Below are 20351 nucleotides of genomic sequence, written 5' to 3'. Positions count from 1 at the left end.
GGGCATTCTAGAGAAGGATGCCTGCTTTTAGACAGCTTCCCAGTAAAATAGGAATCTTTCCACCTACCAGTTCTACAGGAGCATTAATTGCAGTTTGCCATAGCACCCACCTCATGCATTGTAGGGTGAGAGTGACTGAAATTCTTGTTTGGAAGATCAGACTGCATCACTTTGTTTCCTAGATGTTTAACCTTGAAAGTTCTGCCTCCTTTATTTCACAGAACCCAGAGATCACAGCCTCTTTCCTGAGTTCCATCACTTTCCATTGGTATCACAGGTATGCAGTTCTACTTGGAAAAAGACAAGGGAGTGTCAACAACAATAGGCAGTAGCATTTATATTTTAATCTTGAGATGCTGGCAGTTCATGTCATTGCAATGTTACCCGTGGTTGCAGGGACAAAGGGGTGAATATGGATGTTTCCATTGATTGGCTATATTGTGATTACAGTGAAGAGCAAAGAACAGTACAACTTTTCTCAAACTTCCTAGCAGTTGTATGGTCAACTTTAGCAAAATGGAAATAGGGTATAGATTCTTATTATTGCTCAGGATTGACATCCTTGTGCCTCACATTTCATTGCTAAAGCTATACAGAGTAAGCAGGATGTCTGGATTTCACACTCTGATGGAATTTGCTTACTTTTCAGTATGGTGGTCAAGGGATATCGGAAACCATTAGAGATTGATGACCTCTGGGATTTGAGGGATTCGGAGAAGACACAGCAGGTTTTTTGCACATTTGAGAAGAGTATGAAGACTGGGGTCAGAAAGGCTCAACGAAAACTAGAGAATTGGCATCGGAAGAGGAAACAGCGTTTGGCAGGCACTGACCTTACAAATGGCTTGAGCAAGGCCCAGAGTCAAGATGCATTAGTTCTGGTAAATATTACTACTTTGTAGGAAGTCTTACATTTTATTTCTGAAAAATGGCAATGATGGAAATGGGAGAAATTTAGGACATGACATTTTCCACTATCTGCTGTATCCCAGTGTTAGAACACCTGGTGACAGTAAGATTGGTTCTTATCAGGGGTGGTCTGACTGGAAGACTGAGATAAGCAGATGCTTGATAACAAATTTTGCTTTGAATTTAGGAAGAGAAGGAGAAAAAGCCCAAGAAAATGGTGACTGCTGGAGAACAATCCAAAAATTACCATGCTAAACACTGGTTAATTGTTGCTTTGTTTCAAACTTGTGCTGGAAAGCTTCTGAAATCTGTCGCACTGAAGTTGATACACGATTGTCTATTGTTTGTGAATCCACTACTGCTGAAGTAAGTTCTTATTTCAGGTTTTATTTTAAACCTCACTGATCTGATGGATGAACCCAAAACACTGGAATGGCAGTCAAGCAAATTTATGGTGCAAGATTGTGTCAAATTCTGTTCAAAATACTAGATAAAAATTAGAAAATAAAAATGTTTTAAACATTTCCATAATTTTTGAGACAAATCTTTTTGCTGTTGCTGTTTTGCAGGATCCTATCTGGGTTGGTCACTAGAGGTGACCACACATTCTGGTTGAGGGAGAAGTCCCCTGAGGATAGGCTCCAGCATGAGTCTGAAAGCTTGGAAGACTAAATCTTGGGCCCCAGTGACCGATCCAGATAGGATCCTACAACATTATCCTGGGACATGTATATTTGCCTTCATTCATATTGCTGTTTTATTTCTATTGTCAAATTCACTAGACAGAGACTAAATGTTATTCTGCAATGTCTCTTCTGCTTTTTCAACATTTTTGCTCTCTACATTTTGCTATTGTATGTAATATGCTGTCCAGCTCTTTCTAACACTATCCCAAGCCACCAAATTCAGACCCAATGTTCTCTTTCCACCTAGGATATGAACTGTCATGGATGTATCATATCTTAAATTGTTCTGACGGTAGGTGGAAAGGAGAAGGCAATCAGCAACCCTTAAGTCTATTTTTCAGTATCCTCAGAATCCTCCCTTTGCTATGATTTCCCCTCCCTTGAGGTAGAGAACACATGAAAATTATGGAGTAATCCCTGAAATAGATGTACTATAGGTATAAAGAGGAGATAAAACAAAACTTGATCCAGCAGTTAGCCCTTCCCAATGTATGTTATGGCTTTAATCCATTTTAGTCTTTAGCCCTCCCACCCCCCAAAAAAAATTAACTGCAGTTTTCAGTTAATTTTAGATTAACCGAAGATTAAAAGTTGCCAATGCCAGTTATAGATCTTAAAGTAAGCCTGCAAAATAAATATCTCATTCCAGATTTCTGCTTTAAAATTGTTAGGATAGTTTTATAAGTGACCATATCACAGGATATCTCATATCTGTGTCTAGGACCTGAAAACAAGTTTGTCCCAGTTTAACAATGCAGCTGCAATCCCATTTAATTATTTGTAGGGTATGTTACAGGTAAGCAGCCCAAGGCCACAGGACTCCTTGCGGCCCCTGCCAGTGTGACTCACTCACCCACCAATCTTGCCTCGCTTGAAACATCTCTGGATCCCTGAATGGTGGTGTTTCTGTCTGTAGGAGTTTCATTTCTCACCATTCTGAGTCAGGAAATAGAAAGAAACTATAATGTAAGGCCTGAAATAGAATTAATATGGTTTAGAAAACAAACAACCCAACCTCTTTAAATGTCAGAAAAGAAAAAAACTAAATTGCACCTTCATTCATGTATGTGATGTAATTCAAGTTTCAAGTTTCAAGTTTATTAGATTTCTATACCTCCCTTCTCCCGAAGGACTCAGGGCGGTGTAATCTGACTCACTTTGAATCATTACCCCCCAATACCTAGTGAGGTATGGTCTCAGTCACTGTAAAAGATTGGCCTACTTTATTACCCAAGACCATATTCTCAGAAGAAATTAAGCTGGCTCCTGTGTGATTTTCAGCATTAATGGCGCAGATCCCTCTGAGCTTAATGGAACTTATTTCTGAATTGATATACATAGTGCAGAACGGCAGATGATGGAGTCTTGTGGGCCATTTAACCCCAAATATTCCTGGGTGTAGTTCTATGTGGGATACTCATTGCTTGCATTGCACAAACCTGATTGAGGACTCCATGAAGGACCAAGCTGGTATAGATAGAGTCAGCAGGAAGTGTTCTTGGTATATGGTCTCTAAAAGTCTATATGGCATTTGGGGTGATGTACAGGTTATCTTTTCTTATAGGATGATAATCAACTTTGTATCTGATCCCAAGGCCTACCTTTGGCAGGGCTTTGTGTTCGCAGTGCTGCTCTTTGTGACTGCGTTGGTGCAGTCTCTCTGCCTACAGCAGTATTTCCAGCTGTGTTTTGAAGTTGGAATGAATTTACGCACTTCTCTTATGGCTGCTATCTACAAAAAGGTCAGTAGGCTCTTGAATTGGTGGTAGTGGGCGATTTTCCTAATGCTGGCCAATCTGTGTTGATAGGATGCTTTCTTCTTATTGGGTCTGTGTGTAAAAGTTGGGTTTGTTCAGCACTGCCATAAATCTGATGCTTCTGGATCTTTATATTGATTTATATGTATTGATTTATACATATACATATACATATACATATACATATACATATACATATACATATACATATACATATACATATACATATACATATACATATACATATACATATACATACATACATACATACACACACACACACACATACACAGACACACACACACACACACACACCCTTTTGCACCCGTTAGCTGAATAAAATATTGCTCCTATCTAATATATTAGAATGGTCTTCCCCAACCTTATAACCTTCAAATATTTTGTGGTTCAATTTCTCTTCATTCCCAGCTCTCCTGGCCAGTGACTTGTTTGGTTAAGGATAATTGGGGTTTTGATCAAAGCAATTTAAAGAGCATCGGGATGCAGATTAATGCATTTGAACAATATTCTGTTTCAAAACCGATTCTGTTCTCAGGCACTTACAGTCTCCAATGTTACACGGAAGGAATCAACAGTGGGCGAGACAGTGAATCTGATGTCAGTAGATGCCCAGCGCTTCATGGATTTCACACTCTATATGCATCAACTGTGGTCATCTCCACTGCAGATTATTATATCTCTTGTCTTTCTATGGACTGAGCTGGGACCCTCAGTGCTTGCTGGGATTGGTGTGATGGTGCTACTTATCCCTTTAAATGCTGTGCTGGTCGCTAAGTCCAGGAATATTCAAGTAAGTACAGGTTTCCTTTTTCAGATATTGTCATGAAGGGTCAGCATAATTGGAATTTGCTGAAGGCCCATGTTTCATCAAGAGCCCATTTGAGAAATGCCTCTCAAGGAAGCTCTTCTTTTTTTAACCCCTGCATTTAGCTTAGTCAGCTTTCTGGCTCAAAAAACAGTGCTAGTCTGATGGAGGAACAGTAAATGAAGATGCTTACCTGTTCCTTGGCTTTCCATCTGGAGATAAGTAGCTGGTTACACTGAAGGAAAATAAGCAAACAAATAGCAAATCTGACAGCAATGCTGATAAAAGGAGAAGTGTTGTTTGTTTGTTTGTTTGTTTATATAACAAGTTTATACAGTGACACAACGCACATATAGGTAGCTTTGGATGGCTTACAATATTGAAAAAATCTGCCATATAATAAAACCCCATAATCACTCCCCCTCCCACCTCCATCCCCCATGGCAGCAACTTATTCAGCCTGTTAATCAGCTCTATCTACACTCATTGTCCCCAGGCCTGGTGATGAAACTGCATTTTTATGGCCTTTTGTAAAAGTAACAGGATGGGGCTAATCTTACTTCAGGAGGAATGATATTCCATAAAGAAGTGGTCACCACTGAGAAGACCTTTTTCATGGTTCCACCAGATGTATGTCCCTAATAGATGGGCCCCATAACCCTGCCTTCCTGTTCTGATGGACCAGAGGGATATAATAAAGGAGAGATAGTACTTCAAATAGTCTGACCCCAAGCCATGTAGAGGTTTAAAGGTGATAACAAACACCTTGAATTGTACCTGAAAGCAGATTGGCAGCCAGTGAAGCTCCTGCAGAGGAGGTGACACATGAGCATGTCTAGGCTCATACAAACTGTTCAGGCCGCTGACTTTTGAACTAATTGAAGCTTCTGGTTACTCTTTAAGGGCAGTCCCATGTAGAGTCCATTACATTAATCAAGATGAGATGACAAGAGCGTAGGTGACTGTAAGAAGGGCACTTTGGCCCATGAATGGGAATAACTGGTGCACAACTCAAAGTTGTGCAAAGGCTCTCTTGGCTACAACTCCTACCTGAAGCAGGAGTTGCAAGTCCAGGGGAACACCCAGATTATGCACTGGGTCAGTCTATGGCAATGCAATGCCATCCATGACATTCCAAGAGCCAAAGAGTCCCTAACCCAGAGCCACTCCATTTTGCCAGGGTTAAGTTTTAGCCTGTTGCTCCCCATTCAGACCTCAACAGACCTCAAACAGCCTCCAGGCACCAAGAGAGGATGGTTACAGAATTGCTTAGCTCACCATGGACTGAGTATCAGTATATTACCTCAGCCCATGGTGACAGATGAACTCCCTCAGCAGTTTCATATGGATGTTAAATAGGAACAGAAAAAATACCAACACTTAAGGGATCCCAGGAGGCAGGTATCAGGAGCTAGATCTCCCACTCTTGATCAACTGAGCCTGGTGGCTCAGCAGACTAAAAGCATTGTGATTAACACCAGCTGTCTGCAATTACTGTAAGTTCAAATCTCACCAGGCTCAAGGTTGACTCAGCCTTCCATCCTTTCTAAGGTAGGTAAAATGAGGACCCAGTTTGTGGGGGCAATAAACTGACTTTTTATAAATATACAAAAGTATGAAGGCTATTGCTTAACGCATTGTAAGCTGCCCTGAGTCCCAGGAGAAGGGCGGCATATAAATCAAATTAAAAAAAAAAACATTGACTGAGAATGGCCTTGGAGGAGGGAAAAAAATCAAGACAACATATTGCTCCCCCCCCCCTACCCAATTCCAGAGTTTATAAAGGCTGTATTTCCAGGTATCTTTCAATTCCTGGAGCCATCACTGCTAATTCACAGTTGAAGTTTCAGAATTGTCCTTCTTTCACTCTAGACTTTGAATGTTATGGAGGTTGTCCCAAAAGTAAGTGATACATGTCACTTGTTTTTGGGACAACCTCCTTGTCCCCACTTTTACCCTAGGAGATTGAAGGCACCAGCTGATGTCTAACTGAATTGTTTCATAAATCCTAGAGAAATTAATATTTAGAAAGACTATAGAAAAGATTACCAAGAGATTATCTGTAAAGCATGTTGGAAATAATATCATAAATGCCAGAACTCAGCATAGATTTTTTTAGTACAAATTTTACCAGACTAATTTTATCTCATTTTTTGAATAGATTGAGGGAATATTGTTACTTGACATCAGTAATACATTTCACAAAGTGCTCCATGACATGCTGATTTGCACAGTGATTAAAAGTGAGGTGACTGTCAAGACAGTTCAGTGAATGGCTAGGAAAATCATGCTCAAACACCAACTGCTCTTCATCAAATTGAAAAAAATTGTAGGGTACTATAAGTCACTAGTTCCTTTATTCTTTTATTAGTAATTGGTGTGATAAAATGAATGCAATGTTTATCAAGCTAGTAGATGAAATAAAATTGGGAAGGATACCGAATACATTTGAAGACACAAATGGAATTCAAAAGGTTCTGAAAGTTCTGATTAAGAAATGGGTTAAAAATAATAGAATGAAATTTAACAGGGACAAATGCAGTGATGGGATTCAGCCAGTTCACACCACTTCGGGAGAACCGGTTGTTAACTTTCTGAGCAGATTGGCAAACTGGTTGTTGGAAGAAATCATTAGGACAGAGAACTGTTTGTTAAATTACTTGAATCCCACCATTGGACAAATGCACAGGTTCTACATGAAATGGGGTATATGGCTTGGCAATAATTCATGTGAAAAAGATCCTAGAATAATATAATAGATTAATTGAACTGTACAGAAAAGTAAATTTCAATTGGATGTTAGAAAAAACTTCCCTAAAAAAGGATTTGACAGTAGAATCAGTTGCCAAGAGAAGTGATCAAATTTTCTTTACTGGATGTGTTCAAGTGGAAACGAGGCATCCATTTTATTTGGGATGCTTTACTATAGATTTTGCTGTGAGCAAAATCCTCTCATTGTTCTAAATGGTCCCTTCCATTTCAGTGATTCTAGACCAAATATGCCCTGCACTTTCATTTTTATTATCCCATGATAATAAAATAATAATTTTTACTTGATAATCCTCAACACTACTATTAGCATCATTTTCACCCAGGATACACCCATTTTCACCATTGCTCTACAACATACCCAGTACGACAATGCTGCAGTCCCTCATTTTCCTTTCAGAAACAGCAGCAAATCCCGTTGATTATCTAAGGAATTGGTTCTGAAACATGTGGTAATATGGGCCCTACTCTGGGGGTAATGGGGCATTTGTAATTGGTTGTTTGTCAGTGAAGGATTTGGTTTGGGACTGCTGCTGCTGAGATGCTTGAGTAAAGTAACAGAGTCTAGATGGTTTTGTTTATTTATTGATTTGAGAGGAGTGATTGGATCAAAGCATTTCAGAACTGTTGGTCTAAGGCAAAACAAAACCAATCAACCAGTTGAGGTGTACTCATAAACATCTAATTGACCTGATCCTGGGTTTTATTATTTTATTGTCGATGTTTTAACTGGGTTTTTAATTACGTTACTTTTATTGTATGTCTTAACCTGTGTTCGCTGCGCTGAGTCCTTAGGGAGAAGGGCGGCATATAAATTTTTGGAAATAAATAAAATAAATAAATATTTTATGTGTTTCTGTTTTGATATATACTTCATTTATTTTATCAGGTGAAAAATATGAAGCACAAGGATGAGCGCATGAAAATAATGAATGAAATTCTTAATGGCATCAAGGTGAGCAATAAACTGATTGCCATCAGTGGGGCTTTATTGCTATACCTTGTATTGGTCAGACTAGGGTTTAAAGTAGAATTCTTTTTCCTGTTGGGATATATATTTCCTCACTTGTACTCTGGTCTATAAACATCACTGGATAGGGCCAAAGGCAAAGTGGAGAGAGACAAAGAAAAAAGCCTGAAGCCATAGTAAGCCAAGGTTGTAGATTTTTCCAGTCATGGTATAAATCAGAGTGAACAACCTTTTGAAGGGATCATAGGTTGTGTGTGTGTGTGTGTGTGTGTGTGTGTGTGTGTGTGTGTGTGTGTGTATTTGGGTGGGGTGATCTGAGGCTGTAGTGGGTAGGATGGGAATTTTAGGATTGGGTTATTGAGAAATTTAAAAATGTTCAAAATCTGTTTCAAGGGCTAAACAAATTATTGTGTGTGTTCTGCCTAAAACAGCAGAAAACCGCACTACTAATTTGCAGTAGAGTACTTAGGGATGTCTTAAGATTTGTGAACTGTATGTCTCAGTTTAACTAGACAAGTTATATGGCAGCTGTGATTTACCTGAAGTCCCTCTTAGATGCCATCCTGAAACAAATATGTGACAGTATCTATGTTTTATTTGAGTATTATCAATGTACATATTAGTCCAATGGGCTGGGCATTGCCCACCTTAAAAATGGAAGCAGGGTGGAATGAAGCCATCTCTTTTATTTTGAATTGTATGACTCAGTATGACTGAGCCCCATATTTGATGAATATCTGGAGTTTTTTGTGCTTTCTGAGCTTGGTTGTTTGATTGCAGACATTTCATTACCCAACTAGGTAACATCATCAGTGCTAGTAAGTGTGAGGTTTGTTTGTTATATACAATAGCTTGCCCTGCCAGTGTTGGTGGAGATGTGATTTCCTCAATTTCCCCCACAATCACTAGCACTGATGATATTACCTAGTCAGATAATGAAATATCTGCCAGCAAATAAGCAGTTTCGGAGAGCACCAAGGACTCCATGATTCAACTCTGAGCTACATATGTTCTTTTCTGTTGATGAGTATCTTTCAGATCCTGAAGTTCTTTGCTTGGGAGCTCTCATTTCAGAAGCAAGTTGAAAAGATCCGGGCTTGGGAACTGAAAGGGCTGCTGCGCTTTTTCCATTTACAATCAATTGGCATCTTCATCTTCTCTTGTGCACCTTTTCTAGTAAGACAATCCAGAGAATAGGAGGGGCATTAAGAAGAGGAAAGCAAGTAAATGAACACAAATTGATTCTGTTCATACTGATAGATGTTAGTGAGGATGAGTCCTGCGGCAACTTAGCAATTTCTCACATGGCCTTGTCTTTCAGGATTTTGGTCTTAACACATGTGCAGGACAGCAGGCTAGGGAAAGATGGTCTTGACTAATTTTAATTAAGAGGGATAGCCAAAGGTTTGTTGGCTTAGAACCAAGACAAAACTATGAAGATGGCCTGTCTTCAATTAAAACATTGGCTTAAAACAAAATATTACACTCTGAGCTTGGATTGAAGACTGCAAAAGTTGGATGCACTTAGTGCAAATCCATGACCATCCTACTAAAAAAAATTCTCAAGGACTGAAGGTTAACTGTATGTCTACTTCACAAAGCAACATTTTACCTTCCCATATTTGTTGCTCTCTGGAAACCCCATCAGTATTGGAATCAGTCAGACATGAATGGAATGGCATATAAACCTAATAAAAATAAATACATTCTCAAGCCAATGCTAGCTATGAATAATGAGTTTGATAGCCAAAGACAGTTGAGAGCCAAATTGAGAAAGGCTGATTTAGACTAAAGAGTCTGAAGTGCAAGCAGAAACTTAACTATAATTAGAAGTACTTAGCAAAGGATTAATTTTTAGCTGTTTTAGAGAACACTACATTACTTTAACAGTAACTATTTTAATAACCAACAATATATGTTTAAACATGAATTAGAGAAGGAAGCTATTATAGTTTATATAATATTATATTATAGTTTATTGCTGGTAAGGCTTGATCTGGTGTAGAATTGGCACAAGTTAGAGATGGATAGGGAAATTATTTTATTAAGTTGTTTAAATAAATATGCTAGTCTGGATCTATTGAATATATAGGATGACTCAGAACATACGAACATAAAAAATATGTGCACTTTTCTGATTTCTTCAATGCAATTTACAGCTTAAAAGCTAGTTACCAAAATCAACATATGCATTAATGTATATCACAGAAAAGTCTTAACTATATTAATGCAGATATTATTATAGAAATACTGTATATGAATGGACATTTTCTATGGAAAGATTTGTTTGCAAATAATGTACACACTAGGAAAAGTATGCACAAAAATGTATGCATTACAAATGCTTACCAAAAATGTGTGCAATTTTTTAAAAAAAACCAAACAAAGCAGAATTGTTTATATGGGAGGAAAAGTGCAAAAATTCACAGCTCTTCCTCATATTCTAAATCTCTCTCTGGTTTGTAGTCTTTCCTTGGTGGGCATTTCTCCAGCCTCTTAAGACGTTCTTTAGAAACTAAATAACCCCAATTCAACCACTTTCAATTCCTTTTTTCCTCACTTCTCTCACCTAGGTCTCTGTAGCTACCTTTGCTGTCTATGTGATGGTGGATGAGAACAACATCTTGGATGCACAGAAGGCCTTTACTTCTATAGCACTCTTCAATATCCTGCGCTTCCCACTTGGCATGTTTCCACTGACACTGTCCTCCATGGTGCAAGTGAGCAGCCTTACAAGGAATATATACATCAGGGCAGGGGTGAAATCCAATTTTTTTCCCTACTGGTTCTGTGGGCGTGGTTTGGTGGGCATGGCAGGGGAAGGATATTGCAAAATCTCCATTCTCACCCCACTCCAGGGGAAGGATACTGCAAAATCTCCATTCCCTTCCCACTCTGGGGCCAGCCAGAGGTGGTATTTGCCAGTTCTCTGAATTACTCAAAATTTCCACTACTGGTTCTCCAGAACCTGTTAGAACCTGCTGGATTTTACCCCGCATCAGGGGAGAAGGAGCCTGACTTGAGAATTAATGCCGATCTCTTTCCCATATTTATTTTGTACCATTGGCAAATAAGTTCCATTAGAATGTGTATAGAGGTTAAGATATTACAAATTTAAGTTCAGTCATCTATATGACTGGTGTTCCTCAATCTGACTTGGAATATTGAAAACTATGAAGTAGATTCTAGGAAGCATCCAAGAAGACTGCCTGGTGGCTCTGGAGCTGTCATGCCTGACTTTGTCTTTAAATTTTACAGGTGAAAGTATCTACTGACCGACTAGAGCAGTACCTGGGTAGTGAAGACCTGAACACTTCAGCTATATGGCATAATTCCATCTCTGGTAAATTACGTTTAGAGTTCAGGCTTGGGTGGTCAGAACAGACAAAGCTTTTGAGAAAATATGCAGAAGTACAAAGTGTGTTTGTGTACTGGGTCTGGACTGCGTAGTTCTCTCTCCTTAAGGTTGAAATTGCCCTTTCTTTCTCTTCCAGCCTGTGCTGTGAAATTCCATGAAGCCTCTTTTGCCTGGGACCAGGATTCTGATGTCACTGTAAAAGAGTAAGTCACCATATAAATCAGGGCAAATTAGCAATTTTAAGACTTGTGGACTTCAACTCCCAGAATTCCTCAGCCAGCAAAGCTTGTGGAGTTGAAGTCCCAGGATTTATAGATCACAGGTTGGGTTGTGGGTGGAATGGGGATTCTTTTTATCCAGTGACATACTGAATTGGGCACCAAACAAACAAACAAACAAACAAACAAACAAACAAACAAACAAACACATTCTCTTATTCTTAGAGGACATCTGGCACTGCTTTACTGGAAACTATACTCTAGCCTAGGGACTGACACCCATTTTTTAAACTGCCTCCAGGCATTAACTTCACATCTGTTTATGCGGCATTCTTCTCTACAGCATAACCTTGGAGATTGCTAATGGAAGCCTTGTAGCCATAGTGGGGTCTGTGGGATCAGGAAAATCTTCATTGATATCTGCCATGTTGGGCGAGATGGAGAACATCAAGGGACACATCAATATTCAGGTGAAGGAAAACCTTTTTTTCTTGAATTAAATATGGACTATGTAATAAATAGAACAAATTACTCTGATAGAATCCTGAAGCGAGGTCACTGTTTGGAAGCTCACTTCTGTTTAAAAACAGGAATAAAACAAACATCCTGTTCCATTCCCAGTAAATAGATAGTTCTACTAGAGAGTTTCTATGCCGGCTTATTCCCTTATAGAGAAATTTTCTACAAAGCTGGACCTTCAAAACTGAATTGTTGCCTGCAGTCTGAAGGAATTCAATCCAATCCCTCCTGATTGTTTTAAAAAAATTACTCTGCCACAGACTCTGCCAGACTTAAGTACTCAACGAATACTTATTTCCCCCTGCACTCCTCCTTTTTCCAACTGCTGACAAAAGACAATAGTTCTTTCCAGTTACTATGTTAAGTAACTGAATATAATTTTTCCATTTTCTTCAGGGCTCTATGGCCTATGTGCCTCAGCAAGCATGGATACAAAATGCCACTTTGAAAGACAACATCCTTTTTGGGTCCCCCCTAGATGAGACTCGATATCAACAAGTGCTGGAGGCCTGTGCTTTGCTTCCTGACCTACAATTGCTTCCAGGAAGAGACCTGACTGAGATTGGAGAAAAGGTATCATTACTGAGCTCAGTAATCAAAAAAGTACTGAAAGGTATATTAATTAGTTTAATTTCTGCCAGATTTATCAGGAGAATTTATCACACCCTAACCAGTCTTATTTGCCTATTGAATGCTGGCTAACTCCATCTTTCTAATTGCACGAACAAAAAGCCTTTAGGCTGCATGGTGTAATCATCCTTGATTTCAGTAACCCTGGAATTGTGCAAACAATATCACTGGTATGGATCATAGAGAGGTTCAGTGTTCTTTCTTTCATAGGGAATTAACTTGAGTGGAGGTCAGAAACAACGTGTTAGCCTGGCTAGAGCTGTATACAGCAATGCGGATATATACTTATTGGATGATCCCCTCTCAGCTGTGGATGCCCATGTAGGACGGCACATTTTTGACAAAGTGCTTGGGCCGGAAGGATTGTTACAGAATAAGGTAAATTTGCACTATGGATTAGGGAGGGGTAAAGAGACCAAGGGCAGAACATTTATCTAATCATGAAAAGAATTAAGTATCTGAGAACTGCATTGGCAATAATGTTCTATTTTTGAGGAGTCATGGTTATATCGGGCTAGGGAATTGTTTTGAGAAATGGAAAAATAGTATTATTTCTCATGTTAAAATTCAAGAAATATGTAATTTATCTGTTTTTGAAAAGACAATTTTATCCACTGATATACAAATAACACAATATCTTCTCTTTTTCATCATCATGGAGAAAATCTATCTATGTGATTGCTAGGAGTTAAAAATGACTTCATGGCACATTATCAATCAGAAAATGTGCTCCTTTGACATTTATTTTATGAAACTTTGTAACAATAGGGAATTAACACTTTTCTTTAATTTAGATATGCTTTAGTATTGTTTGATATGTGATGGATATGTGATATGATAGCTTCCCCCTTTTCGTGTTTGATACTGCTTTATTTTGCTATTTTCCTATATTTTCTTTTTTTCCACTTCTTTCTATTTATTAATATAAAAATTCATATAAAATTTGTTAAGATAAATAAACTTTATTATAAATCTTAAAAAATGTCCAAGAAGAAAAAAAGAGGAAAAAAAGTTGAGGGCATTGAATACTTCGTAGAATCATTGTTTATTTAACATGAGCGAAATCCGGGATAGCATGACTAGGAATGTTAAATTATTCTTTGAATTTGTTACACTTATTTGTGCTACAGACACGGATCCTAGTGACTCATAACTTAAGCTTCCTTGCACAAGTTGATGATATTGTCGTATTAGAGGCTGGAACTGTGATGGAACGTGGTTCCTACAGCACTTTACTGGCAAATAGTGGATCATTTGCTCAGTTGCTCAACACATATGGCAATCAACAGGATAATATACATGAAGAAGAAGCTATGGGTAAGGTAGTAACAATAACTAAACATATAGCATCTATAATTACTTTCGTTTTAAGATGAGTTAATTAAGATGAAGCTATAACAAAACACATATCAAGGCAATAAGATGTAATATGATGATTTTCAGATTTGCTCACCTGGGAGTTGTTTCCATCCTTTTATTTAAATATCCCATGCTCTTGGTTATTTTTAGCAGGCATGGACGAAGAGCAGGAACCGGATGAATATCCTGAACTTGCAACTGAAGAAGTACCAGCTGATGTGGTAACCATTACGCAGAAGAATGAGGCCAGTGTCCAACAAAAAATCTTCAATCGCAGGTCAGTTCTTTTACAAGCCCATTATTCCTTTATTCCCTTTCTGTCTCCCTATTTCCACTTGCTTTTTTCTCCTTTTTTCAGTTACTGTTTTCTCCCCTTCTTTTTTCCTGCCCTTTTGTGATTTTTGCATATCTCCTGATCCTGGTCTGGTTAGCTTTCTTCATAAATTATTGAAGCATCACTGGAAACAGCTCAGCAACCTACATTTTATCTTTGTTCTCCTGATGTTGGTTTGTGTCACCCACAGACCATAATTTACAAAGCTTTGTTCTACTGTTTACCATACTGCAGAACATCCAGTAGCAAAAAATAGAAAGGATAGAAAAGGGATCTCAGGCAAATGACAACTCTTTCTATAACCAGAGCAATACCTGGCTTCCCCTAATGTTTGTGGCTAAAGAAAAGTCTCAGACGAAGCAGTGGGCAACTCTCCAAAATATGCAATTTCAAGAAACTGATCCTTTCTAATGTGTTGTGCCTCAGAAGTAACTAATAATGACATTCAGCCCCAATATACCCAGTATATCATTGTCTTCATGCTTGTTTTATTGTAGTTTACCCTAATCTGGGCATCTTCTAGATATATGGGATATGTATTTATTTTTCCTACCTTAATCCTAACATGCTGAATAACAAGATAAAACAGAGAAAAAAAATACACAATGAGACACCAAATGCCACTAAGGACCAAAGTAAATTCAATTAATCCTTTTGAAAAATAGGATTTCTTAATTACATTCTATTAATATAATTCTCTCAACTTTCTCCCATATTAATTCCCAATATATCCTATTAAAACTTTATGGTGGTAACTTATTTCTTGGAGCTAGATCCAAGATTTGGAATAAGGTTATTCATGTCATTCTTATATTATTCATGTCAGCTTATATTATTACCGCAACAACATTAGGAATCAATTTCTCAACACCTGCCTTCGTAACACTTTTATTATCCTTTCATATATGCCCTGCTTTTGGTCTAGGTAGAATTTGAAGAACACAATCAAAGAAGTAGGATCGTCCATACAATATTACAGTTTGTATTATCTCCAACATTCTGACAAGGAATTCTGAGAGTTATAGTCTCTCTATATCTATACAATAAAATGTTTTCTTTCTTTCCTTCCTTCCTTCCTTCCTTCCTTCCTTCCTTCCTTCCTTCCTTCCTTCCTTCCTTCCTTCCTTCCTTCCCATAGCCTATCTCTTGGCAACTCACCATATAACAAAAACTAAATAAAAACACAATATAAAATAGATAAATAAGGATGGGAATCTGAACACACACACACACAAAACATGTACTATATAAAACATCCAATAAGGGGCTCCACCTAACCTAACTTGGGAGAATATTCTTTTAGAGATTCCAGGATTGCATCAGGGTGGGAGCCATGGGGGATCTCATTCCAGAGGGCAGGTGCTGCAATAGGGAGGGTATGTGTCCTGATAGATGGCACTGTTTAATTGAATGAACTCTGAACGTACCAACTCCATTAGGTTATACTGGCTGGGAGAACCAATGGGAAAGAGCCATCAAACAACCTGCTTCTCTGAACTTCTACATTATTAGCCAACCTAGAATTTCATCACTGGATTCCTTTCTGAGCTATTTTAGGCAAGGGTGCAAACTGCATAAATATTATGAACCCTTGGAAGATTTTTCTTTTTCAGATATGTTTTTAAAAAGCAAGGCAACATAGTGCCAGGGCAGCCAAGTTATAGAAATTCTGCCTTTTACCATTAACATTTCTGTTTTAGCCGCAGTACCAGCAGTAACATATCCATCAGGAAAGGTCATCAAGGGCATTTGAATGAGAAGAAAACATTGACAGAGTTTAAAGGACAGAGATTGATTGATAAGGAAGCCATGGAAACTGGCAAGGTAAGAGATGAAGACAGAGGAATGTTACACTCTTCTCAAAGAACTAGATAGAGATTATTTATGGAGGTTAGAGAAGGAATCAATAAAGTTTTGTGGGGGTTTCTTTTTGCTATGACTAGACACACTACGATAGCTTTACACAATACCTTATTAGATCACACAGCTTCCTCAATGAAAAGCTGTTGCATTGGCTGAGCAGGGCTAACTCCATCCTTCTAGCACATATGAATTGGTTTAACCACAAAATTGTGAACTTTTAACATTATGTAGTATAATTATATACCTTAATTAAATTACATATATTTATATGTGCCCCAAGACAATTCCTTTTCACTCAGTGCTTTAGACCTTAGTCCTTATTGTTATTAAAGTGAAATATAGTCCTTGTCTCTCTTCAAAAATTCTTGCATTCATTGGAGATTATGTGCTGCCTCAAGGTGGATGCTCCTTATATGGCTAAAATTGTATAGCAAAGTTGTTGCTAAGCTCCAAGCCAGGTTCCAACTCTACTGTAAACAACGCTGCTGTTAAGCAACCAAGCTCAGCTCCTAAGCTCCAGGCAGGATCAAGCCAAGATTGGCTGCTTACTGTGGCTTGTGGTCCTGGCAGCTGACCTTATGTCTTGCCATTAATTGTTGCAGTTACCTGGACATCATTTTCCATTTCCTCAGGCTGAGGGTGAGAGGTATGCTAACCTAGCAGGCTATGGTCTTCCGCATGGCCCTGAAAAGGCCAAGCTGGGGCTAAAGTAGCCAATTGTGGACACCATTATATCAGTCCAATAGTGTGGCCATGTTGGTCAGTCTGCCTTTTTCTCAGCAAGTTCCCCAATTGACTGGTTCCCACTCAGATTTCTTGGCAGAGCCAGGATTGTAAAACAATATGTCCCATTAAGGGGTTGGGGGATGGGTTGAAACTAGCTTTAGGAGGACTTTTGGTTTTGCCTAGCAGCAGCCATTCCAACCCATGTTTTCAGCATTGCTTTTATTTATTTAGTATTTATTTATTGGTTCGGTTTATATGCCGCCCTTCTCCGGAGACTCAGGGCGGCTTACAATGCGTTAAGCAATAGCCTTCATACTTTTGTATATACCTGCTTAGTGGGGCTTTCGGCCCCTCCTAAGTGGTGTTCTTTTTACACAAAGTCAGCTTATTGCCCCCACAATCCGGGTCCTCATTTTACCTACCTCGAAAGGATGGAAGGCTGAGTCAACCTTAAGCCTGGTGAGATTTGAACTTGCAGTAATTGCAGGCAGCTGGCTTTACTTTAACAGTACTTTAGCCACTGCGCCACCAAGGCTTTTCCCAAGGGCAGACCACACTTTCAGCTTTATCCCTAAGAAAGTGTGATGACATTCTAGTTTCAAGGTCTCGATTCTTGTTTGCGTCTGTTTGTACTTTTTTTTGCCATTATCTGATGCCTAGTATAAGAATTTTTGGATTTCCACTACAGCCTTCCTGAGAGTAGCTCTGTCTTTAGTTTTGATATTTTAAGCCAGTGATGGCAAACCTTTTAGGCACTGAGTGCTCAAAGTGTGTGTGCACACCCAAACTGCAAGGCGTGGGTGCATGTGTGTGTGCCCATGCATGGACGCACCTGTGCAAGTGCATGCGTGGCAGAGATCCGAAGACCAGCTGGCTGGTGGGAGACCCGCGCATGTTGGCAGAGACTCAAAACAGAGCTGAGGTGATGGTGTGTGTGCCCACAGAGAGGGCTCTGCGTGCCACCACTGGCACGCATGCCATAGGTTCGCCACCACTGTTGGCGCTGTAAGCTGTTTCTATTATATCCATGTCAATATATTTGTGAGACCTAGATTTACTGGAATGTAAGGAGTCTGCAGGACCTGACATTAGAAAGTGCAAAACAATTGTGCAGTGTATGATTCATCACAATGCTGTGCTATGCAGGTGAAGCTATTTACATATCTGCGATACTTACGTGCTATCGGTTGGGGCCTCTCAATAAGCATCCTCATCGGTTATATTGGACAAGCTGCATCCTTCATTGGTTTCAACCTCTGGCTTAGTGACTGGACGAACGATGCTGTACGCTATCAGAATATGACCTATCCGGTCACGCAACGTGATATGCGTATTGGAATCTATGGAGCACTGGGTGGAAGCAACAGTAAGTTTCCCCAAAGTCAGACCACTTGCTATTATCTGCTTCCCTTACTCCCTCCCTAGACTGGGAAAAAAAAATCTTATTCTGTCTCTGGAGGGACAGAGAATCATCATAAACAGCATAAAAAGCCCCTCTAGCTCTCATCATCAGTCTGATAATTTATGCTATACAAACATTTTGGTAGATTCTTTTTGGAGGCTTGAATTCTGTATGTCAGAACAGAATGAATTGACACAACATAGCAGAGGATTGAGTGGCATGTTTATGATATCATCAAGATGCAACACAAAGGTAACAGAAGTCAAATGTGTTTTATGCAGAGTACCTTATCAACGTCCCCACCTGCATCGGGGTCTGAACAGTGCTTGTGTTTCTTCTAGGTCTCTTCCTGCTGACTGCAATTGTTCTTTGTTCCTTTGGGAGTATCCGAGCTTCCCGGATCCTGCATGAACAGCTCCTCAGTAATATCCTGCGGGTGCCTATGAGTTTCTTTGATTCAACACCAACTGGTCGTATCGTGAACAGATTTGCCAAGGTCAAAACTCTGGCTTTGTGAGGATCTTATAATTGATACAGCCTAAGTACTAATCATGAGGAGTGGGCTTGAATCTGGGGGTCCTCCTGGACGCAACTCCTGCTTGAGAAGGAGGTGGCAGTTGTGTTCAGGAGAGTTATAATACAGCTATTTCTAGTGTGCTAATTACAGTAATTTCTGGATCAGAAAACTGCTCACAATCTGTCATCCTCTAATCATCTGTCGTTTGGATTGTGTAATGGAGTTCTCAAAAAGTATTTGGAAACTACAGCTAGTAGAAAATAGAGTGGCCAAGTGCTGATGGGTGTTTCCTATTATGCTTATGTGACTACATTGCTTCACGAGCTGCATCGGTTGCTGGTTGGCTTCTGGATACGATGCAAGGTGCCGCTTGTTACCTTCCAGGTCCTTCATAGCTATTACCTAGTTATCTTTATCTTTAGTTATCTTTAGGACTGCCTTCTCCATAGTCATGTGCTTGTCTGATCAAATCAGATAGGCCCTTAGGCTTTGGGACTCATCCGCTGCAGAGGTCTAATCTCCACCTTTCCTCCTGTGTTTCAAAAGAGTCTTTCCTAGATATTTTTTTTCTTAAGCTAGAGATTTTGCCTTATTTCCTTTGATCTATTCCCTATAACCAGTCAAGAATTTAATTCTTGATTATATTGATACTTTCACACATACTCTTTGCTCAGTCATTTAAATACTGGGTTTCTAATATTCTCCATTCTGGACCAATTTGGACCATGCTACGCTGTTTTCACACACAGTTGCTCCATCTACTACAGACAGTGTAGTAATGAACCGTCCATAACTTAGTTAGCCAACCTTTGCTAACATGTGAACATGGGATTTTTGCACATGTGAATAAACAAAAGAATAAAGCCATTAATAAACAGAAAACTGGTCATGGATGCATTTTCTGTATCTTCTACATGGAAGAAATTTAAGTTAGTCTTCTTGTAAGCTTATCAACCATCACTGATGCCCAAATACTACCATTAACATTTTGTATTGAAATCCTTGAATGCAGAAAATTATTTTTTTATAATCCAAGAACAGTTATGAGATATCCTCACCACTGCAACAGAGTTATTTTAAACACCAAGCATCATGGGAAAGACGGCATACAGTATGAAAAGTTTAGAATAAAGGCAGGCATTTTGAATTTGGTATAAAAGTACTGTTAGATTGCCTCATACAGGGACTTCTGCTGAGTATTCTTATTTTACTAGTTTTATTTTTATTCTCACCTTTTTACAGGATATTTTCACTGTGGATGAGACTATACCAATATCACTTCGTTCCTGGATGAACTGCTTCTTTATGATTCTCAGTACTCTAGTGATAATTTGCTTAGCTACGCCTTATTTTGCAATTGTCATCCTGCCTTTGGGGATCCTGTACTACTTCATTCTAGTGAGTTGTCAATAGAGCTGGGAGTGCATATTCTTGCAATAAAACCTTCAGAGTTCTTACTCAGAAATTCATTTCTAAAGACAGCTGCTGCTGCCTCTTTAGATCCAAAT

The 20351-nt window shown here is 39.0% G+C and overlaps 1 protein-coding gene across 1 annotated transcript in view; it reads left to right on the top strand.

Moving 5' to 3' along the window:
• ABCC2 (ATP binding cassette subfamily C member 2) overlaps positions 1-20351 on the top strand; it is a 36798-nt gene that overhangs the window by 8468 nt on the left and 7979 nt on the right. Inside the window, exons 6-24 of the mRNA XM_070946062.1 lie at positions 222-277; positions 650-881; positions 1097-1275; positions 3160-3337; positions 3909-4163; positions 7837-7902; positions 8956-9093; positions 10491-10637; positions 11176-11260; positions 11412-11478; positions 11837-11963; positions 12409-12585; positions 12853-13020; positions 13773-13959; positions 14152-14278; positions 16036-16159; positions 18071-18290; positions 18668-18822; positions 20086-20241. Coding sequence (XP_070802163.1) covers positions 222-277; positions 650-881; positions 1097-1275; positions 3160-3337; positions 3909-4163; positions 7837-7902; positions 8956-9093; positions 10491-10637; positions 11176-11260; positions 11412-11478; positions 11837-11963; positions 12409-12585; positions 12853-13020; positions 13773-13959; positions 14152-14278; positions 16036-16159; positions 18071-18290; positions 18668-18822; positions 20086-20241 — 2844 coding nt within the window. The remainder of the gene's footprint in view (positions 1-221; positions 278-649; positions 882-1096; positions 1276-3159; positions 3338-3908; positions 4164-7836; positions 7903-8955; positions 9094-10490; positions 10638-11175; positions 11261-11411; positions 11479-11836; positions 11964-12408; positions 12586-12852; positions 13021-13772; positions 13960-14151; positions 14279-16035; positions 16160-18070; positions 18291-18667; positions 18823-20085; positions 20242-20351) is intronic.

Source organism: Pituophis catenifer, unplaced genomic scaffold, assembly GCF_029215685.1.
Source record: "Pituophis catenifer annectens isolate HBS135680 unplaced genomic scaffold, rPitCat1.0.hap2 SCAF_6, whole genome shotgun sequence".
NCBI classification, from domain to species: domain Eukaryota; kingdom Metazoa; phylum Chordata; class Lepidosauria; order Squamata; family Colubridae; genus Pituophis; species Pituophis catenifer.
This window is presented reverse-complemented; position numbering and strand designations above follow the sequence as displayed.